This window comes from Vulpes lagopus, chromosome 23, assembly GCF_018345385.1.
Source record: "Vulpes lagopus strain Blue_001 chromosome 23, ASM1834538v1, whole genome shotgun sequence".
Taxonomy (NCBI): Eukaryota; Metazoa; Chordata; class Mammalia; order Carnivora; family Canidae; genus Vulpes; species Vulpes lagopus.
Window position 1 is genome coordinate 30,358,051 of NC_054846.1, and position 23,918 is coordinate 30,381,968.

Here is a 23,918-nt window from a genome sequence, read left to right on the forward strand (position 1 = left end):
TGAGGTCCCTTCCAGCTCTACCCTTCTACAGTTCTTCCAACAGGGCAGGTCCCAGCAGATGCCATAACAATGCAGTCATTACCACTCAGCACCCATACACCTTATACACAAATGGTGGAACTGAGAGATGCTTTAAAAGTCTTATATTTAGGTTATGAAACCACAAAGCTCTCCTTTACCACTTACTACATCTCAGCAGTATTATTTTGGTAGCAGCGTCACCACCCTCTCTGCTATGGTGCTGAGCATAAATAGAACATGAACATTTCCAGGAATTGTCAACTTGGCACTTCTTACAAGGAGTTAAGATTTCTTTTATAACATTAAAAAAAATAAAGCCTAGGACTAAACTTCTTTTAGAGGTCACATTTCCTTCTCAATTAAAATTTACTGTTTGGAAAAGCACAATGTACCCTTTTTTTCCTCTGGGGAAAAAGTCCTCCAAAGAATCATATACATCTACTCCTCACTGTTCAAACTGAGGAGCAAGTATAAACACAGCTGCCTATTAAAATTAAGCAAAGGCAAACATTCCTGCAGCTAGCTCCAACAACAGCCTACAAGTTTGAACTACACCCGTAAAGAGAAAGCCACCTTGCTAAGTGTATGGTTAAACTCTGAAGTTGTGCCACCAGAAGAGCTGGTTATTAGTACTGATGGCTTTTGACTTTCGACAGCAAGATTTAAGAGCTGCCAAAGCGGAACCTGATTCTGGTACCAGGAGAGCCAACACACTATCTCCGAATCACAGCCAAGAAGATTTAGTTTTCTTCTACTCTCAAGGTAGCAAGTTGGGATAGCAGCAACCCAGGAGCTCTGTTCCTTGACTCTATAGGGTCTCCTATTATACCTTGCCCTCCAAAAAAAAAAAAAGAGATGGGGGAGAGAGAGAGATGCCTACCAGAATTTAGTCTTCTGACAACAGGCAAGAAAGAGAAAGACAGAAAAGCCTCTTATGCTGTATGTCTGAGAGTGACTGGAATAGGAGAGGGAAGACTACCAGGGGCTGGTAAATGATGGGTTCTGGAGCAGCCACGGGTTGTGAGGAGTAGTGCAGAAAGAAAAGCACATCTTGAAAATGTGTTTTCATAGGCTATGATTAGCAGGCTTTGAAGTACCTGGATTCCAAATTTGTCTCTACTAGGTTGTATGACCTTGAACAAGTGATCGGAACATCTGATTTCTCATCTGTGCAGCAGCAGTAATGATACCACCTGCCTCACCAAGTTATTGCCAGGATTAAGTGAATTAAGGATCTAGAGCAGCACCAGGCACAAAGTAAAGCCACCAATAAATATGATAGTTATTTTATTGGCTAAGCCATTCCCAACTTTGTCTCTCTTCTCCTCTCATCCATCCTCAAGCCATCTTAGCTCACTCTGTATCTGAGGGCAGCATCCAACTCATTCTCCACTGGCAGGTTCTGTCTCCATTTGGACAGCTTGATCTATAGAGCACAAAGTATTCCAGATGGTTTGTAATTACCTAACAATGTGAATATGCAATGAAAATAATTCCCCCAAATCCAAATTTATCTGCTAATTCAAAACACCACAGTCAATGTTGTTCTGTGTACATCAAGCCCATGTATCCCCAAAGAGCTCTAGTGGATTTTAGCGTTGGTAGTAGAATCACATTTCTGTGGGGTCTGAGATTCTGAAACACTCTTGAGCAATACGTTCAAGAAATTCAAAGACTTGAGGGACGGCAATGAAGAGGGCACTTGATGGGATGAGCAATGGGTGTTACACTACATGTTGGCAAATTGAATTTAAATTTTTAAAAATGTAAAAAAAAAAAAAGAGAAATTCAAAGAATTAAAAACACTTGTGATCACAGAATCAAAACAAGACTACATATCCTTCTGTAGCTCCATTCCCACACCTTTCCAATTCACCTCACCAAAAAAACAAGAACAACTCTTCAATCAAGTACACAACTTTGGGAAGCTCATACTTGGGGAGCAACAAGTGACAAAAAAGCCATGTGCCTAACCAGCTGGTCAGATTTAATAGTTCTCAACCCTGGCTGCTCCTTAAAATAACTTCATGAGCTGTTGCTGCATGGGCTTGTGTTTGCACCCACACATGGGTACACATACATATGTGTACGTGTGTTTGTTCATGTCTGTATGTGCATGTCTGCATGTGTCTTAATATCACTGGATCACACACCTCCACAGATTTTGGCATGAATTGGCCTGGGTCAAAGTCTAGGGATCAGTAGTTTTTTTAAAGCCAGGGTTGAGAAACACTAAGCAAAATCAACCACAAGAGTCAATAGGGTGATTGATGGAGCTAAGTGGCCCATACAACCACAGGAGGGAGAAAAAAGTCACAGTGAGAATTTCTAAGAGAAAAGAATATTAAATCAATTTTTTTCTTTTTTTAAATCTATTTTTTAAAATGAAATGGAGGCATCCCTGCTGGGGAGAGGCCTGTCACATGATTTGCTATTCCTAGAAAGAGCTACAATTAGCTGCCAACAGATGCATTATTTCATCAGTCCCATAAATACTCAATAAAAGTATTCTGCTCTTCCTTTATGTCAGCCTTGTAGAAGGGGGGAGGAGTGGAATCTTCTGATAAAATGCAGTACTGAACTATCAAAATTTCCTCTTAAAAGATTAAAATTAGCATTAATAAAAATAAAATATTTTAGCAAAATCTTATCTCAGTATACCTCTAAAAGCCCTTGAAAATTTTCCTCTTAAAACAAAAAAAGCATTAGTACAATTTTTTAAAAGCTCATTTCAATTATTAACACTACAGCATAATACAATTCCATTTCAAACCCAGTGGGAAGCCAAGATTGCATAGCAGAAAAAATCCTAAATCAAGAGCTAGGAGGCCTGGATTCTAGTTCAGCAATAAATTACATTAACTAGCTATGTAATCATGGGCAACCTGACTAAATCTCCATAGGCCTTAGCTTTCTCGGAGAAAAATTAGGTGATCTGTGAGTCCCTCATGGCTAAAATTCTGGAATACTGGAATATGTCTCCATCTTGCTAACTCTGGTATATTAGCAAATGAACATATTTATAATTTAGAAAACATAAAGTTAAGTCATTCTGGCAATCTACTAATAAATTTAACCAATTCCCAGCCACTATGCATAATCTGAATGAGCAAAACAATGAAGTACCTTTAATTTGGCACCATTTTCTATCTGAACTAGAGCTGGAGACTTCCTTCCCCAACTATGCAACCAGGGGATTGTTCCTACCCCAACTCCTGTCTTTTCAAATGAGAAAATGCATGAAAAGCATCTTGACAATTTTTGCCACATCTTCTTACCATTATTTTCATAGTATTTTTCTTTATGTGACTCATTTTTACTTAAATAAAAGCAAGGTATTTTCAAAAAGTAACTTCATAAATAGAAAACAGTTTCACTTGCCATAAATGGAAGGAAACCATTAGATTAATACAAGGGAAAGAAGGCAACACAACTCAATTCCAGCTAAATACTGTTGTCTGCAGAAAGCTTTAGGCATAAGGAACTTTTTCTCTCTGTTAAAAAGAAAAACCGGCAGGTGTCAAGAAAGATGCTATGGCAAACGGAGACTTTCACCTGGATGTCATCAGGATTGAAACAGAAAGAAAACGGAAATGACTCCTACCATGTGATTCACTTCCACAGTCACATTTCATCTAAAATCATTTTAAGAACCACCCAAGATCACGGCTGTGCACACATCTCACATTTTGTGAAGCACAGCAACAAACGGGCCTTTGCTGTGTGCAGTGTGAGTCATCTCTCCGTGAGGATGGTTATTAGCCACAGCACCTGGGCTCCAGCCAAACTATCACGGAGGGCTCCCGCTGGAGCCCCTGTGCATCTGCAGTCCCCTCTATCGGAAACGTTCTTCCTCCAAGTACCCACTCTGTTGCAGAATTCGGGTCTCTGCTCCACATCCTCACAGCAGAGAGGCTTTCTCTGACTGCCCTGCACAACATGCGGAGCCCTTCCTCACCACTACTGTTTTTCTTCGTAGCACTGTAAGTCACTCGCTTGCTTCCTGTCTATCTCCATCAGACTATAGCACATCAGTGAGCTCTAGAAGGGCAGGGCTTTGTTTCCCAAAATACCCTAGCACCTAATGTCAATATTCAACATTTCTTCAATGAATGAATGAATCCCCTCGGTTGATCTTTATTACCAAGTCATATAGATAGCCTGCTATCTATCTAGTTGGCCCTCAGGCACTACGCGATAGTTCTGCTGGGGCTCTCTGTGGCCTTGGCCCTCACCGCAGGAAAGGGTCTAGTCTTACCATAGATGCTGACCCACCATAGCCTCTTGAGGACACAGCATGCCACAAAGTGAAATCCACTCAGCCACAGTGCAAGTGCCCGAGCAGACCATAAGCTAGATAAGCTGAGATCAACACCGAATTTACTGTATGCAGAATAGGGCCAATTCATGGTATGACTGGAGAATCCTCAGCTAGAAATCTCTCCAGTAAACCTATTACAATCCCTGAGATTTTTGCCATTATTGCTTCAGTAACTTCAGACGCATCCAAATATACATCTGAGCACCAGAGTAGATCTTGAGTCAGTAGGTGATGCACCTCCGCACGGTCATACAAGGCCAGCTCCAAAAGGGATAGGCTGAGCCTGGAACCCTTGGATAGAGGGAATACAGACCAGCCCTGCATCCTGCACCAGTGAGGGCAGCCAGAGCCAGGGCATGGGGTCCACAGTGAGGACCCACTCAACAGGCAAAGCCAAAGCAAATAGCCTCAGGAGGCTAAAGAGTTGAGGCATCTCATGCTAACATATGAGGCACTGAGCTGTGTTCCAAGACATCTGTCCTTCATCCTTCCCAGTGGCTAGAGGGACGTAAAGCCAGAATCTAGCCTGGGCGGGGGAGCGGGAGGGGGGTACAAAAACCTCCTAAACCTAATGTAAGACTGGAGTTAAAGGAAACATTGCCAGGCTGGCTGATAAGTGAGAAACATAACAGAGCCCCAGTCCCCCAAACAGGGCTGGGAGTCCTGGGGCCCAGGAGTCACTCCCACCATGCCTTAGGCTAAGTCCCACCAGCTGGTAAGACTGGGGCTGCCACCAACCTCCTTTCCTGACCCAGATTAGCTCAGGCCCTAGAGAGAGCAAGTCAGCAGACAGGGCCATGAGCAGTAGAAAGCCAGGCAGGCAGGCATAGGCTGCCTACACCCACACTCAGCACTGTTCTCATCTCCTAAAAGACCAGACTATTAGGAGCCCAGAGAGGACAGCCAGCTGATCTGCTGTCTGCTATGCCGTCTTAGCCAGCAAGGGACACACTATGAAGTATCCCTTCCACGATGCCAAGCTGGATTAAATAATTTTATTGCCAGAATTTCTCCTCTAAAATATGGGTCCTCATAGTGTGAGAAAAACACAAAATCAAATATTCATTAACATCTTAGACATTTTTTTTTAACAGAAATAGGAAGACCCATCAGGTAGGTAGACTAAGAAAGAATCAAAGGTTTAAAGTGTTTTTTTTATGTTTTGGGATATGCTGAGGATAGGCTTTAAGAGATCAGAGAGGATTAAGATACAACTAAATTCTTCCCTAAAATTTACATCTAGAATATAAATTTGAAGCAACTAACTAGGATCAATCACCAAATATGGCCTTTTGAGGCAACTCAAAATTTACAAGCATAACACAGAAATTAAGCAAAAGGGAAACCAGGATTCTCTGAGAAGCCCAAGACAAGAACGGTTCTTAAGAAAATGAAATCAGTTCATTCTTGGAGAAGTTTCAGCCTCTTGGCCAAAGAGAAAGCCATTCCTGCCCATTTGTTCTCAAGCCTCCCAGGAGGAGACCACCAAATCTATACAAATTAATTAATAATGACAATCAAAGTAAGTAAAAGATCAGACAATGTTAATATATACACATAATATATAAGCATCACATTTTCCTACAGTTTAGTTCCTCAAAACTCAAAATTGCCTTTACAAAAATTTAAATGGACTTTTTAAAAGCTTATTAAAACTACTTTCTCACAACTGGAGAAGCACAGGGTCCTGAGAAATAGACCTCTGGTTCTATCTGCATTTTTTACGGGAACATTAAGTTGAAGGCATCTCAACTCTGATACACTTTCCAGGATTAAGGATTAAAAAAAAATAATAGGTTTTCAATTAATTAAGTCCCAATGAATTTTAGAATTAAAATATCACCATCCACTTAATTAAACACTGAAAGTTTAAGGTCCCAAATAAGAGAAGGCTGTTAACTAACTCCTTTAAAATAATATCATTTCCAAAAAGATTAATAAATGAATCGTTTCCTCCATCCCTTATTCTCCCCCACACATTATATTTTTTTTTAATTATATCTTTATATACCTTGCTAAAATTTAAGGTATTGCAGATTTTCCATAACATATGTGGATTTTAAAAGTGATTTTTATGAGAGAGGAAACTACAACATGAAGAAGGGAATGATAAACTTCAAATTAAGGATTTACCAGTAAGTGGGTGTTGAAGCTGAGCTCGGACTGAGGAGGAACACCCAAGGTTCTCAAAGGCAATGGTAATATTTCTTTTTTAAATTGAGTGATGGGGAGACAGGTGTTTGCTACACCATTATTCACCATACCTTACTTGTATTTTATGATCTTACTTAAAATACTCAATAATTAAGTTATTTTAAAAGTAAGATTTTGTGATTATCATTGCTGATACATGTCAATCAAACTCTCTCTTCAAACATTTTTCAATAGCTGTGTTACTCGACAAAAAGTAAAGTAAAACAATGGGATCCCTGGGTGGCGCAGAGGTTTGGCGCCTGCCTTTGGCCCAGGGCACGATCCTGGAGACCCGGGATCGAATCCCACGTCGGGCTCCCGGGTGCATGGAGCCTGCTTCTCCCTCTGCCTGTGTCTCTGCCTCTCTCTCTCTTTCTGTGACTATCATAAAAAAAAAAAAAAAAAAAAAAAAAAAAAAAGTAAAGTAAAACAATTAAGAGTACATAATTTGTACAGTAGCCAACCTATCGTTCCATTTGAACACTTCAACAGAACAAATTAATATTTTTCACACAGACACACTCAATTTTTTTCTCATGTTATACAGTTTCATTCTGCTTACTTAAAAAAAAAATTATTTTTCCCTCAACTTCTGTATAACTTTCACCATTTGGTAAAAAAAAAAAAAATCAAAAAAAAAATCATAATTTCTTCTTGTTCTCTAAATAAATCTTGAAAAAATGAAAATGGAGTCACACCTTTATGAACAACATAGAACAGAACTGGTTACATCACCCAAAATGACTGTAAAATTAAATGAAATATTTTGGTAGTAACGGGGTTTCGGTTCGCTTGTTTTGTTGTTTCCAACTATCTGGTGCCAAGAGGCATCTCTAAGTTAAACACCAGGAAAAGACACTGGATACTCTAATACTTCTCTTAACATGTCCCCAGTTCCACAATATTTATTCTGTTTTCAGTAAACTGGTAGAAACGTCTTAGATACTTTCGTTTGGATTTGTTCACATACCTGGAGTATTTAATTTTGTAAGGACACTTGAATTCCTTTGGCCCTGAAAGGACAGCTATTTTCAGTATTTCAAAAAGCCTAACACATACATTTACCTGAAATTCAGCCATGCTAGGAAATGAAAATATGTTTGCTTTTTCCACTGGGGTTTAACCAAGCCTTCCTAAGTTAAGTGGTTATCTCATGCAGAGCAGATATTCAGACATATGTCATTAATAAAAATAGAAGAATTCATCATGATTAGTTAGTACCTGCAGTCTGAAAAATCATTCAAAATAAAACAAAATATGAGGTCCATGGGGCAAAAATAATAAAATTGGTCTTTTATTACTGGTAGTTGTTTTTTAACCAGTTATGCTGGTATTTTTAAAACTGCAACAACAAAGTCTGAGAACCACTATCCCGGAGGAGTTCTAACTATCACTACTTTCAAAAACTCTGGAAAATGTTTATTTCCTAACTATTAAAAATTTGCAAGTTAACTTTCAATTTTTTATTTTTTTATTTTACTTATATCTTTTTAAACTAATTTATGTTATTTATACTTTGGAGGTTTTTGGGTTGTTTTTGTTTTGTTTTGTTTTGTTTTGTTTGTTTGTTTGTTTTTTGGTTTGGGGGTGGGTTTTTGGTGTGGTTTGGTTTGGGTTTTTTTGGCAATTCAGTTCTCTGCTCCTCAAGCTTTGGAAAACAGTAAGTCATGGAAGTGTTAAGAGGGAAAGTGTCTCATATCATATCTTCTTCCTGCTACAAGTCAGGCCAGTAGCATCAGGATTGTTTCTCTTTTCCATTGCTTTCAACTTTCTTTAAAATCAAAACAGACCCTCTCCAAACTACTATTCTTATAATATTAAATACTCTGGGTATCTAAACAAAGCCAAACTAAAAAGAATGACTTTCAATCAATAACCTTTAAAAACTTAACCAGCTCTCTAAATAATCCCCTTTGGCCTAGGGAACAGGTGCAAGGCATGCCTTCCTAGAGACTGTCTCCTCCTTCATGAAGCTGACCTTTTCCAGCCGGCAGCTCTGGCACCCCACAAATCAGTTATCGGTAGCCCGATGCCTGCTTTCCCATCTGTACTTTCCAAATGGCTCCCGATGCCAAGAGCTGAGATATGACCTGGCTCTCAGATGAGAACATGCCTCCCAAGTGACTTGCCAAGTTTCCCTGGAAGCATTTCTAAATGTATTCTGTGACCTCCCTCCTCACCCTCTGCATCATGGCTCTACACTTCCTCTTTTTTTTTTTTTTTAGTATTTTATTTATTTATTCATGATAGACGTAGAGAAAGAGAGAACGGCAGAGACACCGGCAGAGGGAGAAGCAGGATGACGCGGGACTTGATCCCGGGACTCCAGGATCGCGCCCTGGGCCCAAGGCAGGTGCTAAATCACTGAGCCACCTAGGGATCCCCAGCTCTACCATTCCTAATTCCACTTCCTCCTCCTCAGCCTCCAACACCATGTGCCTTCACGCCAAACTCCTTACCCACTGCTCACCTAAAACCCCAACTTCACATCCAAAGGACATAGTTTCCACAATTCTGCAGCTGGTTGGAGGTGATCTTTTCAGGCCTACCTGCAGGGAGCTCAGTTATGGCTTCTTCCCTTGCCTTCTCCAGCTTCTCCCTAACCCAGGGAAATTCCTGCAGGGAAGCTAGGAATGCATCAAATGCTTTAGGACCTCTAGAAGGTAGGATATCCAGCAGCAGCATTGTTTTCCGAAGGCCTGTGGCTTGAGCTTTGATTTCTTGAAGGTGGTTTTCTGTCAAGACCCCTTCCTGGTAAAGATATTGAAGAACCAGTCCCTCCACCAGTACCTCTGCACCCAGCTCCAGGCGAAGGGAGCGAAGCACTTGCTTGTCTCTAGCCTCCATTTCTCCCTGGGAAGACATGAAATAGTAGCTCAGATTCCAGGAAGCTAACCAACCCTCCTAAAGGCAAACTCCTTAAGGTCAGGTACATCTAGGAATCTTGGCAGAGTGCCAGGCCGTGGTGTTTAGTATATGGCCGTTAAGCCAAATCAAAGTAATCTTGAATATTTCTGAGCATAATGACCAACCCTGAATATGAATCATCTTTTCTAATTTTGCTTTCCACACAATGGGGTCCTCGCTGGATTCCTTGCTTGATAAGGACTTTTGGGAAAAACTGGGCCACAGACCCTGCTTAAAAGCAACTTTGATCTGAGATTTACAGAGCAGCATTTCATTTTAACATACTAACAAGAACCAGCGGCTTCACTTTAACGTCGACTTCATCAGATATACCCCAACACCAGAGAAACTGCCACCGCGCGCAGGCGGCCTTCGGACGGGCTTCTGCTCAACCCTGCAGCGCAGTGGGCGTGGGCGCCAGAGACCCGCAAGTACCGAGCCCTGTAAGGTCCTCCGCCCCTGGGAGCAAAGCCCCCGCCGCGTCACCGCTAGGTGTGCTCCACGGGGCGCCTCCCGTGTGGTCGCGGCACCCCTCCCCCTAGGAGTTCCGAATCTCTATAGCACCACCGCCAGGACCGCACGTGGGAGGGACGCTTATTGGGGATTTCCCCCCGCGGCAGCCCTGGTCAGTAGCCATGCCCGCCGCCGGGTCTGGGGCGCCGGTGCCGAGGCTTCGAAGGCGAAGCAACTGGGGGGTCGGGGGGAGGCACAGGGGGCTCCGTGGGGGTGGGGGGGGAGAGTGACGGGGGGGGGGGCGGCCGCCCACGCCCGTCTGGAGCTCTCAGTTCCCTCCTTGCCACCTGAAGTCCTGCTGTATTACTAACAGGAAGAACTAGGAGGGATTTTCGGGGCAACCTGAGAAGCAGGGAATGATCTTCAGAACGGATGGAAGGGGGCGCTGGCCCCCCCAGCACTGCCACCGCCTCCCCAACCCGGGCCCCGCTGCAAGTTAGGTGGGCGGGGAAGCCACGCGGGGCCGAGGCCGCAGAGGCCACGGTGCGGGGCCTTCGAGAAAAAATGGATACGGGGTTTCTGGTTTCCTGTTACTTACGTCTGCAAACACATGTATTTAAAGAAAAAAAAAAAAAAACCGCAACCGGAATCCAGACTGTTAAGGAACCTGTACCATAAGTACCATCTTTGTTGAAGGCGAAGCCCCTGAACAGGAAGTGCTGTCGCCATCTTTGTCGAGGGCAAACACAGGAAGTGCCGTCGCCATCTTTCTCGAGGGCAAGCACAGGAAGTGCTGTCGCCATGTTTGTTGAGCGGGCCCAAGTGTAGGGGACTGAAGCTTTTTTCCGCCATATTTACTGCGGGTAAACAATATCGCCTCCAGGAAATGGAAAACAGTAAGTACGTCACGTAGGGGTTTATCTAAGGGAGTATTTTAAGACAGGATCTCCAGCAGGGCCTTGCACACAACTGACCTGATAGATAAGTCTCGAAAGTCGCCTTCTCTACGAAACCTTTCCTGACCAATCTATTTGAAATTGCAACATTAATCTCCTGCATTCCCCATCCCTTTTCAAACTTTGTTTTTATCTGTGGTACGTTATCAACCTCTTATTAAAACTTTTACTCAAGTATTGATCTGTCACTTGTCATCTGTTTCCCTCCACTAAAATGCAGGGTCGTTTATATGATTTTATATCACAGAGTTTCCGTTGCAGCAACCAGCTAGCTACTCTAGAAAGAAAGGGATTTGTCATGGTAAATTGGGGACATTCACAGTCATTAGAAAGGCTGGATGAAGCCTAAACAGCACTGCCTGACTCACGGCCACAATCAAGAAGGAGGAGTCGGAAGCCACCAGTCCACAGTCCCTCTTGTCAACACCGACAGAGTAAGTGACTGGTCATTGAAACACTGCTGCAGAAAAGCCAAGGTCTCCAGACCTGTATTTTCCAGCAGCATCAAAAAAGCACCTGCAAAGCTTACTTTGATGCATGCAATTGGTGACAGCTATTTCACATGGAGAACATTTGCAGCAACGCTGTCTGGAGCATGTGGTTTGGAGAGTTCCGGCTTCTAAAGCACAGAAAGACATTCTAAAAAGAGAGCAGCTGATGCTGGCTGGTGACCTGCCGAGTTCACCACATTTTTCATTCAGAAGACAAGAAAAATGCATGATCCAAATATAGAGAGATACCAGAATATCAAAAGGAGGGTCATTCCTGAATTCCTTTATGAAATAAGGCATATAAACACATTCATTGATTCGCTTTAAATCAGTTTGGTGCTAAATGCAGAAAGTCATAGACCTGCTAAGAATTGGTTTATGGTAACAGGAAAAAAAAAAACCTCAAATATCACTATTTCTAGATGTTAGGTTTCCCGATGATCGGCGGAGAAATTAAAGATGGCAGAGCCCGGCAGCAGGTTCGAGCCTGCTTTAATAGGAAGTGTTCCCGGGCGAGGTTGGGTGATTCAGAGTCAGGGAAGTTGCGCCCAAAGGGGTAAGTGTGCAGGCTTACAAGATGGGGTAGGGCGGGGTTGTTGGGAGGTTGCTAGCCTCAAGTTGGCTATTTTGAGGTCCCCAGTCTCGCCAGCCCAACATTCCGATCCTTTTTTGTTGTTGTTATATGGGGCGACTCAGATCTGGCTGCTTCCTGCTGACATAAGGGTGTCGTAGGGCTTGTCGGAGGTGGGCAGGCGAGTGTAGGAGCGTAAAAGGAGTTGGTTGACTGACACCCGGGAGATTTCTTGGAGCTTTCCCTGCAAAAATCGGATGAAACAAGGGGCAAAGGAAATTAGGATGATTATGGCACATAGGGGGCCAGCCAAGGGAAAAAGCCAAGTCATCCATGTATTGGGGAAGAGGTCCCAAGCAGTGGCACCCTGCCGTCATGACTGGATGCGGCCCTGGAGTTCCTGGATTTTGGTGGTGACAATACCCGATTGATTGATATAGTAGCAGCATTCTTCATTGAGGAATAGACATGTTACTCCTTTTTCAGCTATGAGGAGGTCTAAAGTCCACCTGTTTTGGAGGGCCACTGCTGCCAGGCTAGAGAGTTGGGTCTGTAGGGCTGTTAAGAGAGTCAGTGATCCATTCCATGTCATCGTTAAGTTCCTGGGAAAGCTTATAATCGAAGTTGACTGAGGCCCCGATACCTCCAGCCCCAGGCGCCACCCAGGTCAACACTCCTGGTCCTGAAGGAGACAATAAGCCCCAGTGGGCTTCCTTAAGGGGAGGATAGGGGTATTACAGGGCGAGCTGATGAGGAGGTATGAGGAGCCCCTGTTGTTTGAGGTGGTCTATGATGAGCTTAAATCCTTATCGGTGTGTCAGGAAGATGGGGAACTGAGGACGGGCTAGATAGGTAGATTGGTCTTTGAGTCTGATTTTTATAGGTTGATGGTGTGACACCACAACTGGCTTGGAGGTATCCCAGACCAGGGGATCGACAAACGGAAGGCGGGGGGGTTTGGACACCAGAAGGGGAAGAGTAAGGTGGCTAGAGGTGGTGGGAGAGGGGGAGAGTCGTATAGTGGCCCTGAGTTTATGGAGAATGTCCCTTCCAAGAAGGGGCACCGGGCAAGAGGGAATGAGAAGGGAAGAGTGAGCAAAAGGGAACCCGTCCAAGCTACAAGTAAGGGGCGGGGTTGACCTAGGACCGTAGGAGGTGCCATCAGTTCCCATCACCATCACTGGGGAGGGCTGACTAGGTCCCAAATAGAAGGGCAGGACAGAATAGGTCACCCCCGTGTCCAGCAAGAAGGATATGGACTTACCCGCTACCTGGAGCATAACCCTGGGCTTGGCGTGGGTGAGTAGGGTGTCCGAGTCTGGGCGCCGTCCCTCGTCCTCCACACCCAGTAGTTGGAAAGCCGGATTCACCGATTCAGGGTCTCCTCCACGAGGAGGCGCCGAGGATGCCCCGAGTCCGGGACAGTTGGACTTCCAGTGGCCCATCATCTTACCTTGAGGGCATGGCTGGGTGGGTTCCTTTGGATTAGGGCAGTGACGGGCCCAGTGTCCCTCGGTGCCACATTTGAAACAGGCTCCTGGAGGGGGTGCGACTATTTCCTCCCTTTTTCTGAACCCTGGAGTTTGCGGGCCTCAGGGCAGCAGCCAAGGCTTGGGTCTGTAGTTGGACTTTCTGTTGGAGTCCGGCTTGCCATTTCTGTTCGGCAGCCTCCTCCCAGGTGTTAAAAACTTTAAAGGCCACTTTCACCAGGCCTGAGATGGGGGTTTGAGGACCCTCCTCCGCCTTTTTAAATTTTTTCCGAATGTCTGGCGCCAACTGGGAAATAAAATGGGTCGCCAGCACAGTCGCCCCCGCCGGAGAGGTTGGATCTAATTGGGTTATTGGGTTAAGGCTTCCGTAAGTCTATTTAGATAAACACGGGAGGGTTCTCATCAGGGGTTCTCGTCGATTTCTCGCAGTTTGTCATAATTAACCACCTTGTTGAGGCCGCCCTCATGCCCGCCAGGAGGCATTGCACCATGCAGTCCCGGCGTCCGCGGCCCTCCGGGCCGGCCTGGTAATCCCATCCAGGATCCGCTGCTAGGATCCACTGCCAGGATCTGCCTCCGGGATCCTCCGGGGCGCCCACGGGCATGGTGAGGCCGGGAGATGGGCCTGGTGGGCGTGTTCCCGCGTGGCTGCATGAATGTGCTCTCTCTTCAGGAGTGAGAGTCGTGGTCTGCACCACAGGCAGGTGGTGCCATGTAAGGTCACAGGCCTGAGCTAAACACTGAAATTCTTTGCTGAGTTACCTGGGCTGGCAGAGAAAGAGCCCAGCCGTTTTTCAGCTCCTCCCGCAAGGGGCAGACAAGGCCCGACGGTGTCTGGTGAGACCTGGCCGGGCGGCGACCGGAGGGGAAGTCGAGGAGGTGGGGGAGCCGGAGGGGAAGGAGCAGGAGGGACAGCGTTGGGTTCAGGGTAAGGGGGAGGTGGAGGAGCCGCTGGCCCCAAGCGGTGGGAGGATGTGAGGTTCTCCCGGCTTTCGGAAAGGGGAGAAGGGGAGTAAGAGCCGAGGTCCTTGGAGTTGGTAGGAGGTATGTCGGGAGGTGGGGTACGGGCAAGTAGGACTTGGGTAGGCGAACATCGAGGGCAGAGGGAGGGCCAGGAGCGCAGATCCCAGAAAGCTTGTATATAAGGAACCTCAGACCATTTGCCTTGGTGTCTGCAAAGGTTATCAAGATCCATAAGAATTTGGTAATCGAAAGTTCCCTCTGGAGGCCATCGGGACGGATTGTCTAATTGGTATTGAGGCCAGGCCCCCGTACAATAATGGGTAAGGCGACGCCTCCTCGGGTCATGGGAGAACCCCAGACTTCAAGGTAGCCTGTAGGCAGCCCAATGGAGTTTTCAGATCAATCCTGGACTGGGTGTTTCCCATAGTCCTGGTTGGGCAATTCCAAGGTCAAAACCCTGGGTGCCGGTTCGTCCTTGGAATTACGGAGCAGAATCAGAGGCCGCCGCGGGGAAGAGGACCGCTCCAGATAGCCTGGGAGCCGGCCCGGGCGGCGTCCACGGGGGCCGAGGCCGTGTCCCGACGGCGGGGGGGGGGGCGTCCACGGGGGCCGAGGCCGTGTCCCGACGGCGGGGGGGGGGGCGTCCACGGGGGCCGAGGCCGTGTCCCGACGGCGGGGGGGGGGGGGGGCGTCCACGGGGGCCGAGGCCGTGTCCCGACGGCGGGCGGGGGGGGGGCGTCCACGGGGGCGGAGGCCGTGTCCCGACGGCGGGGGGGGGGGGCGTCCACGGGGGCGGAGGCCGTGTCCCGACGGCCGGGGGGGGGGGCGTCCACGGGGGCCGAGGCCGTGTCCCGACGGCGGGGGGGGGGGCGTCCACGGGGGCCGAGGCCGTGTCCCGACGGCCCGGGGGGGGGCGTCCACGGGGGCCGAGGCCGTGTCCCGACGGCGGGGGGGGGGGGCGTCCACGGGGGCCGAGGCCGTGTCCCGACGGCGGGGGGGGGGGGCGTCCACGGGGGCCGAGGCCGTGTCCCGACGGCGGGGGGGGGGGGGGGCGTCCACGGGGGCCGAGGCCGTGTCCCGACGGCGGGGGGGGGGCGTCCACGGGGGCGGAGGCCGTGTCCCGACGGCGGGGGGGGGGGGGGCGTCCACGGGGGCCGAGGCCGTGTCCCGACGGCCGGGGGGGGCGTCCACGGGGGCGGAGGCCGTGTCCCGACGGCGGGGGTGGGGGGCGTCCACGGGGGCCGAGGCCGTGTCCCGACGGCGGGGGGGGGGGCGTCCACGGGGGCCGAGGCCGTGTCCCGACGGCGGGGGGGGGCGTCCACGGGGGCCGAGGCTGTGTCCCGACGGCCGGGGGGGGGGGCGTCCACGGGGGCCGAGGCTGTGTCCCAACGGCCGGGGAGCCAGCCGGGGCTCTGACGCAGCTGCGGTTTCCGCAGAGCAAGGACGACCGCCGACGGCGAGCTCCCCCACACGCCGCGGGGAAGGAGGCCGCTGGTGGTCGGGGCCGGGAGAGGACAGTCAGCCGTCTGTCACCCAGGTGAGGTCTCCATCTCCCCCCGGGTTTCGGCACCAGATCGTGAGGTTTCCCGACGACAGCAGAGCGGGTGGAAGGGGGGAGGTTGGGAGGGCGCGGCCGAGGGCGAGGCGTGCAGGCTTCCGCGGCGCGTGCCGGGAGGAGGGCCAGCCGGCGGCGCTGCGTGCTGCGGGCCTCGGCGGCCATCTTGAGGCCCGTCCCGCAGCCCGACACTACCCGGGTTTCCTCAAAGAACCCCTCTAGTGGAAGATGAGAAGATCTTTGTAAGCAGGTCAGTGGAAACCCGTTCTAAACCTCCCTCCTCAAAGCCTTCTCATTTTTGTGACCAGTCTGAAGTGTTGCTATTACAATATACTATTTTATTACACCAGTAGTGACCATTTCTTTACTTGGGTGGCAAGTATTATTATCAGCATTTTACAGATGTGAAGACTAGGTCAAATATCCTAACCAAACTTCCACAGCTAATATATAGCAAAACCTGAATTCTAACCAGGCCCTTCCAATCTCATGCCCTTTCCCGTACACAGTCGCATATGGTGAAGCATTGGTTGCTCTAACGACAGCCGGAATATTAGCAGATCTTTCAGGTGCCACTTCTCACTTGATACTCTGAGCTCCTAGTACTCTCTTCACTCTCTTTCTCGCTCTCTCTCTCTTTTTTTTTTTTTTTTTTTCTTTTTTCTCCTCTGGAACTGCTGTTCCTTTCCTGGGCAAGATTTAGCTTTTGTACGGGGACAGGCAGGCATTAGCAACATTCTCTGCCTTCATCCAGATGAAGTGGAGACCTCTTGCAACACCGGCAATAGCTGAGGTTACAGCAGACTTTTGGGTGTAATTTTTCCAACTATAGACTTTGGTAATTTTCTTTTTTTTTTTTTCTTTTTTTTTTTTTTTTTTAAACTTTGGTAATTTTCAAACAAAAACCAAAGTTGAAACAAATGGCACAAAGCACACCCATATAAAACTACCTAGTTTAAAACACTTCCTAATGTCTTGTTCTTTTTTTTTTTTTTTTTTTTAATTTTTTTTTTTTTTTAATTTTTATTTATTTATGATAGTCACAGAGAGAGAGAGAGAGGCAGAGACATAGGCAGAGGGAGAAGCAGGCTCCATGCACCAGGAGCCTGACGTGGGATTCGATCCCGGGTCTCCAGGATCGCGCCCTGGGCCAAAGGCAGGCGCTAAACCGCTGCGCCACCCAGGGATCCCCCTAATGTCTTGTTCTATTTGGAAAGGCTTGAGATCTTCTGGGAACTGGAAGGAGATATTAATGATGACGTACAGCAGAGGTGGTGAGCAAACAGTGAGTTCCACGAGAGTTCACAGAGAAGAGAGTCAAAGGCAGCAAGAGACCGTTCATGCAGGAGCTGAGGGGCATGGAATCCAGATATTGAGCAACCTAAGAGGTTCGCTGTTAAGGATCTGACTTAAATTCATAAAGAGAAGCCCTTGATTATTAAATTCCTCTTCATGTGGCAAAGTTAGATGAGCATTCAAGCTTCCCTCTAAGCAACTAGGCTGGCTTTGTGATTGAACTAGAACTAGTCAACTGCCCTCAGTCAGCTGACTGCAGGATTGCCACCCCACATTAGCATACAATGATACTTCTCTGAGCAGCAGACCAAAGGTTCAGCTTCACTCAAATAAATATCTAAGGCAAGCGGACTGAAAAGTCAAACACAGATCAGAAACAATATCACAGATGATTACTCCTCCACTCTGTTTATTCCTTCTCTGTAGGCTGGAAATGTGCCCCCACAGAGGATTAAGCACCTGTTACCCAGTGGTAACAAATCTATTTTCAGGAAGGACAGATATTTCCCTTTTTCTCTTTCCCCTACCATGTTTACTTGTGTCAAGACCTACCCATTGTTAACATGCAGAATAAAGAGTCGAAAAGAACAAATGTATTTTTCTGTCTTCTTATTTGGTCTTTAGTCCTGCAACCTTCAAAACAAAAATCAAAGAAGTCAGACATTTTTGGTTCTTCCTGTTTCATGAATGTGGAAATTAAGCTATGGGGAAAAACAGATTCTTTTCAAGCACACTTGAAACAGTTACAGAAATAGATCACGAATTAAGTTATGGAGAAACCTTGATAAATTAAAAAAAAATCAATATCATACAAACTATGTACTCCACCATCTCACAATAAAATTAGAAAATTTAAAGGTCGCCTGGGTGACTCAGCAGTTAAGCACATCTGGCCTTCGGCTCAAGGCATGATCCTGCAGTCCCGGGATTGAGTCCCGCATTGGGCTGCCTGCATGGAGCCTGCTTCTCCCTCTGCCTGTGTGTGTGTGTGTGTGTGTGTGTGTGTGTGTGTATCATGAATAAATTTTAAAAAACCTTTTTTAAAAAATTAGAAAGTTTAACAAAAAGATAGTTTCAATAAATCCCATTAACTAAGTAGAATAACTCTCATACTCAATTTAAAAAAAAAAGTCACACTTCTATTGGTAGTCATATGGAAAACAGCATGGAGATTCCTAAAAAAAATAAAAGTAGAACTGTCATGATCTAGCAATCCCATTTCTGAGTATAGATCCAAAGGAAATGAAATCAGTATGACACAGATACCTTCATTCCCTAGTTCATTGCAGCATTATACACAATAGCCAAGATAAGGAATCTACCTAAATGTCCATTGGTAAATGAATAAAGAAAATGTGAGATTATATGTATATGTGCATGCATAACTACATATATTACAAATATACATATATTTGGCCCTTAAAGAAGAAAATTGTTGTGCCCAAGATTGCGAATCCGAGAAACGACCGAGGAGGTGACACCGATGCAAGCACACGAGGGTTTATTAACAAGCTCGAGCTTGGGTCCAAGTGTACCAAACAGCGGAGCAGGGACTTGGACTCCAAGGTTAAGAGGCGAAGCAGTTTTATAGGGGCCAGTGGCCAATGAGATTATAACACACACAGTCATGTCGGTCCACACGCGGGTGGCCAATTGAGTTACAATTTATAGTGACCGTTTGAACTAACCTATCACTGGTCAGAATTGGCGCGCAGGTTTGGCGGGCAAAAGGCGGGGTTTACATTCTTTGGCGGTTAGGGGTTCCGCATTCCTATATGAGCCGGTTTCCGGTAAGGGTGTGCCCAGCGGTTGACTAGGGTGGGGCAGCGCCTTAAGCAATAAGCAGGTCATGTGGGGGTTATACAGGAGATGGCGGGTGTAGCACAAAATGGAGTTAGTCCTGCTCTGCTGGTCCAGGGGTAGGGGATTTTTGTTAAATTCCTTGGGCCCCACAAAAATCACACCTATTAGAATGACCAAAACCCAGAACTCTGACAACACTGAATGCTGGTAAAGATGTTGAGTAACAGGAACTCTCCTTCATTGCTAGTGAAAATGCACAACAGAAGAGCTACTTTGGGAGACAGTTTGGCAGTTTTTTACAAAACTAAATATACTCTTATCATATGATCCAGCAATGTCCTCCTTGGAATTTACTCAAAGGAGTGGAAAACATATTCACACAAAAACCTGACACAAATATTCATAGCAGCTTTATTCATAATTGGCAAATTTGGAAGCAACCAAGATGTCCTTCAGTAGGTGAATGGATATTTTTACTGTCACACATCCAGAGAGTAGAATATGATTCATCCCCCCACCAAAAATAAATGAGGGCAGCCCGGGGTGGCTCAGTGGTTTAGTGCTGCCTTCAGCCCAGGGCGTGGTCCTAGAAACCAGGGATCAAGTCCCACGTCAAGCTCCCTGCATGGAGCCTGCTTCTCTGTCTGCCTGTGTCTCTGCCTCTCTCTCTCTGTCTCTCATGAATAAATAAATAAAATCTTTTTTTAAAAAAAAAAGAGTTATCAAGAATGAAAAGACATGAGGGAACCTTAAATGCATATTACTAAGCGAAAGAAGCCAATCGAAAAAGGCTGCATACTGTATGTCCTGACTATATGACATTCTAGGAAAGACAAAAACTATAGAGACAGTAAAAAGATCAGTGCTTGCCATCAGATTGGGGGGGCAAGTATCACTAGGGGAGTCACAGAGGATTTTTAGGGCAGAAAAAATACTCTGTATGACACCATAATGATGGATACATGTCATTATACATTTGTCCAAACCCAAGGAATGTAGAACACCAAGAGTGAACCCAAAGATAAGTTATAAACGTTGGGCGATTATGATGTGCCAATGTAGGGTCATCAGTTATATCACTCTGCTAGAGGATGAAATAAATGGGGAATTCTATACATGTGTGGGGCAAAGAGTACATGGTAAATCTCTATACCTTTCCTTCAATTTTGCTGTAAACCTTAAACTGCTCTAAAAAATAGTCTTAACAAAAAAAGGTGGGGCGGGAGAGATAGAAAGAAATCTTGTCATGGATGAATATGGAGGATATTATGCTAAGTGAAATAAGCCAGATACAGAAAGACAAATACTGCATGATCTGACTTATATGTGAAATTTGAAAAAGTCAAACTCATAAAAGCAGAAAGTATAAGGGTGGTTGCCAGGAGCTGCGGGTGGGGAAAGTAAGGAGATGTTGGTCAAAGGCTACTAAGTTTGAGTTGTACAGAATGAATAAGTTTTGGAGATCTAATGTAGAGTGTGTGGCTATCATTAATAGTATATTGCATACTTGAAATTTGCTAAGAGAGTAGATCTTAAATGTTCTGACCACACATAAAATGATAGCTATGTGACATGATAGATATGTTAATAAGGTTGATTGTGGTAATCAATTTACAATGTATAGATATATCAAAATATCACATAAATGTAAGCAAATTTTATTTGTCAATTATATCTCAGTAAAGCTGAGTACAGAAAGTCACACAGTTCTGACCAATAGAGTATAGAAAGGGAGAAAAAAACCTTTATAGCAGAGAAACATAACAGACACTACCTGGACCAAATGATCAAGCTTAACATCACCAGAAGTAAATCGTATTGACATCATGTGCCCCAATATGATGTGACAACAAAGGAATATCACCTCTGGGCTATCCTTCCCCAAAATTCATAATCTCAGTGTTTTCATGAGGAAACATCATATTATCACTTCTCGGCCTTTTGGCTAAGATCCACTGAAACATCATATGAACCCCAATTGGGACACCTTCCACAAAATATCTGACAATTACTATTAAAAAGTCATGAAACTCTCACAGATTGGAGAAGACTAAGGATTTGACAACTAAAGGAAGAAAAGAATAAAGGGATAGGAGAAGAAAGGAGGAAAGAAGTAGAAAAGGAAGATGGTGAAGGATGTGCCCATCGTCAGGTAGGTATGAAGACTTCTGGACCTGAATTCTTATTCCCTGTTTCACATTTGCTATTTTCTGAACATGCAGTAGGAATCTCATATAGCTTCTCTTCCTCATTACTCTCCCAGCCACCCAAAAGGATTTAAAAACAGTATTTGTCAAAGGAAATACAGGCATCTATCTCTGTAACTGTAAATCCTAAAACTATACTTGGAATATGCAGCTATGCTAGCCCCTCTTTCTGTATAACTCTTGATAAAGGTATTATGCTGTAAATAATATTACCTGAATCATGTGTACTAATTAATTATTCTTTTACTAAGTTATGAACTCTGATGATTCCTCAAGTTCTCTAATATTTTGTTTTGATTTTAGGTTAATTATAGCTTATTGCAAAAATTCTGAGACAGTTTATAAAAACCTAAATTATAAAATCTTTTAAAAGAGTCAAATAAGGGCACTTGGGTGGCTCAGTCAGTTAAGCATCTGACTCTTGGTTTCAGTTCAGGTCATAATCTCAGGTTCATGAGATTGAGTCCTGCGTCAGGCTCCCCACTCAGCAAGGAGTCAGCTTCTCTCCCCTCTTCTCCTATTGCCCCTCCCCCTGCTCCTATGCTCTCTCTCTCTCTCTCTCTTTCAAATAAATAATCTTTAAAGGAGCCAAATACATTATTATGCAAATTATTGTGTACTGATATAATATCCCAACAACATTTCCAGATGTTTGAAGTATTATAAGACTTTAGTGATTGATAGTACTAGGATTGCTACAATTTATTCAGAATTTGACAAGTTTTTATTGAACACTTACTGTGTGCTAGGACTGGCTAGGGCTAACATACTTAAAGAGAGATATGATCTCTGTCTTAATGAACCTTAGAGTCTAGAGGAAATAATCACTGTATTTATTGTATTATACAATAATACAACATAATTATAATTATTATATAATAATGCAATATGATAATACAATTGTATTGTACAACAGTATATTGTACATTACAATTACAATGGTGGAAGAGTGCTTTGATAAGAAAAACTGGTCAGGGAGCTAGGGGAGGAGAGTTGATTTAACTGAGTCTCCAGAGAAAGCCTCTTAAAGGAGGTGAACTCTCTTAGTTTTCTTCAAAAACTTAAAGTAGTTATAAAACTGTACTGTACACATTTAAAAGATGGATAAGAAACCAGGTAAGACTTTAAGGTAATAGGATACCTAAAGATATTAGGGCATGCTAAAATAAGTTCTGAGTTTCCCAATATTCATCATAAAAAGAGAAAACCATTTGTAGTGTGCAGTTCCCATCTCAGAAAATACACTGTAATCTAAAAAGACTAACATTTCTCCAATGCTGGTTGCAAGCAGGAGTTTATCATCTGATTCTTTATATAAGGAACATTAGATCAATTAATACCATGATTTCCCTGTGTTATTTTGTACAAGATACCAAAATGTTGTTCAAATGTACCTTCCTGGTATTACCCAACATAAAGCAGAAGATAATATATCTAGGTCTGCCTTTCTGGTGATATAACTAAATGCAGTGACTTAAAGAAACTAGTACGTGAATAATGAATGCCATTTAGACTGTCAAGCACTAGCTAACAACCAAATCTAAGTCTTCTGAATGGCAAAATTTAATAGCTACGTTCTCTGCTGAGTATCTACTGGGCTCACATCATGTACCATTGATGGAAGAGAAATCCATACACTTTGGATAGCAGACATAAGTAATTAACATTCCATGATGAACAATTTAATAACCAACCTTCTATTCTTGTTCAAGGAAAATGACATAGAAGCAAACTATGCTGGCCTCAAGGAAAAGGGTCAAGGTGTTTCTCAAGGAACAATACCACCACACATTTTAAACTGTTTAAGCATATAGCCAAGTATTTGGCTGAGACAACAGAATTTGACATCATAAAGCACCAAGAAATTATTTGACTCCACCTCCCCCTCAAAACCCTAAGTATTTCCATTACCAATTGGCCACACTGACCACCAAAAAAAAAAAACAAAAAAACAAAAAAACCTTCACATGGATCTTACTGAGTGTTTCTTTCCAAGCAGTACTTCATCATCATGATGGGTCTGCCAGGATGATTTATCAGTAAAGGTACCAAGTATTTGAATGAACTAAGCTTTTAACTGGGTTTACCTCATAAAGTCCATTTAAAAATTAGACAATGACTACTAGATATAATGATTTTCATTTCCACATAATTGATGCCAGGCTGTTCTTTCTGACAACAATCTGCCAAAACATTCAGTTGCATCTTAAGGCAAATTTAACCATTAGCCCAGAAGAGGTGCTTCTCTTCCTTCCCATTTGCACTGATAAGTGGGCATACTTCCAACTCATCCACTAACTATACAGGAAGTATAGAATTTTGAACAAATAGTGGATATTAATATTGAAGCATTAGAGCTGTTCTTCAAGGAGACTGTGTTTAATTTAACAGGGGAAAGAAATCCGCCATTAAAAGTGCTGATGGATTCTTTATGTCTCTTCTCCCTGGATAATGAGGATTTGAATGCTGGGATGCTTGGAGTACCAGTCAACTACAAGTATGAAATGGACTGAAATGAGCTTCTGGCTGCCTATGGAAGTTCTCCCAATGACAAAGTGGGTTTTAGACTATAGGCTACTTCACCAAATTCATTTGGCCCACATAGATCTCCCAATAGACAATGGCCTAAGAACATCAGATAGGCAGAAGGAAAAGGAAACACACTTTCCTCGTGACTTTTGAGAGGTTCTC

At 44.8% G+C, this 23,918-nt stretch overlaps 1 protein-coding gene across 1 annotated transcript in view; it reads right to left on the reverse strand.

The window, feature by feature from the left end:
* CRADD (CASP2 and RIPK1 domain containing adaptor with death domain) overlaps window positions 1–10,986 on the reverse strand; it is a 175,811-nt gene extending 164,825 nt beyond the window's left edge. Inside the window, exons 1-2 of the mRNA XM_041738439.1 lie at window positions 10,494–10,986; window positions 9,085–9,388 (exon numbers count right to left, since the gene is read on the reverse strand). Of these exons, the coding sequence (XP_041594373.1) occupies window positions 9,085–9,382 (298 nt within the window). The 5' untranslated portion in view covers window positions 9,383–9,388; window positions 10,494–10,986. The remainder of the gene's footprint in view (window positions 1–9,084; window positions 9,389–10,493) is intronic.
* Between the last annotated feature and the right edge of the window lie 12,932 nt (window positions 10,987–23,918).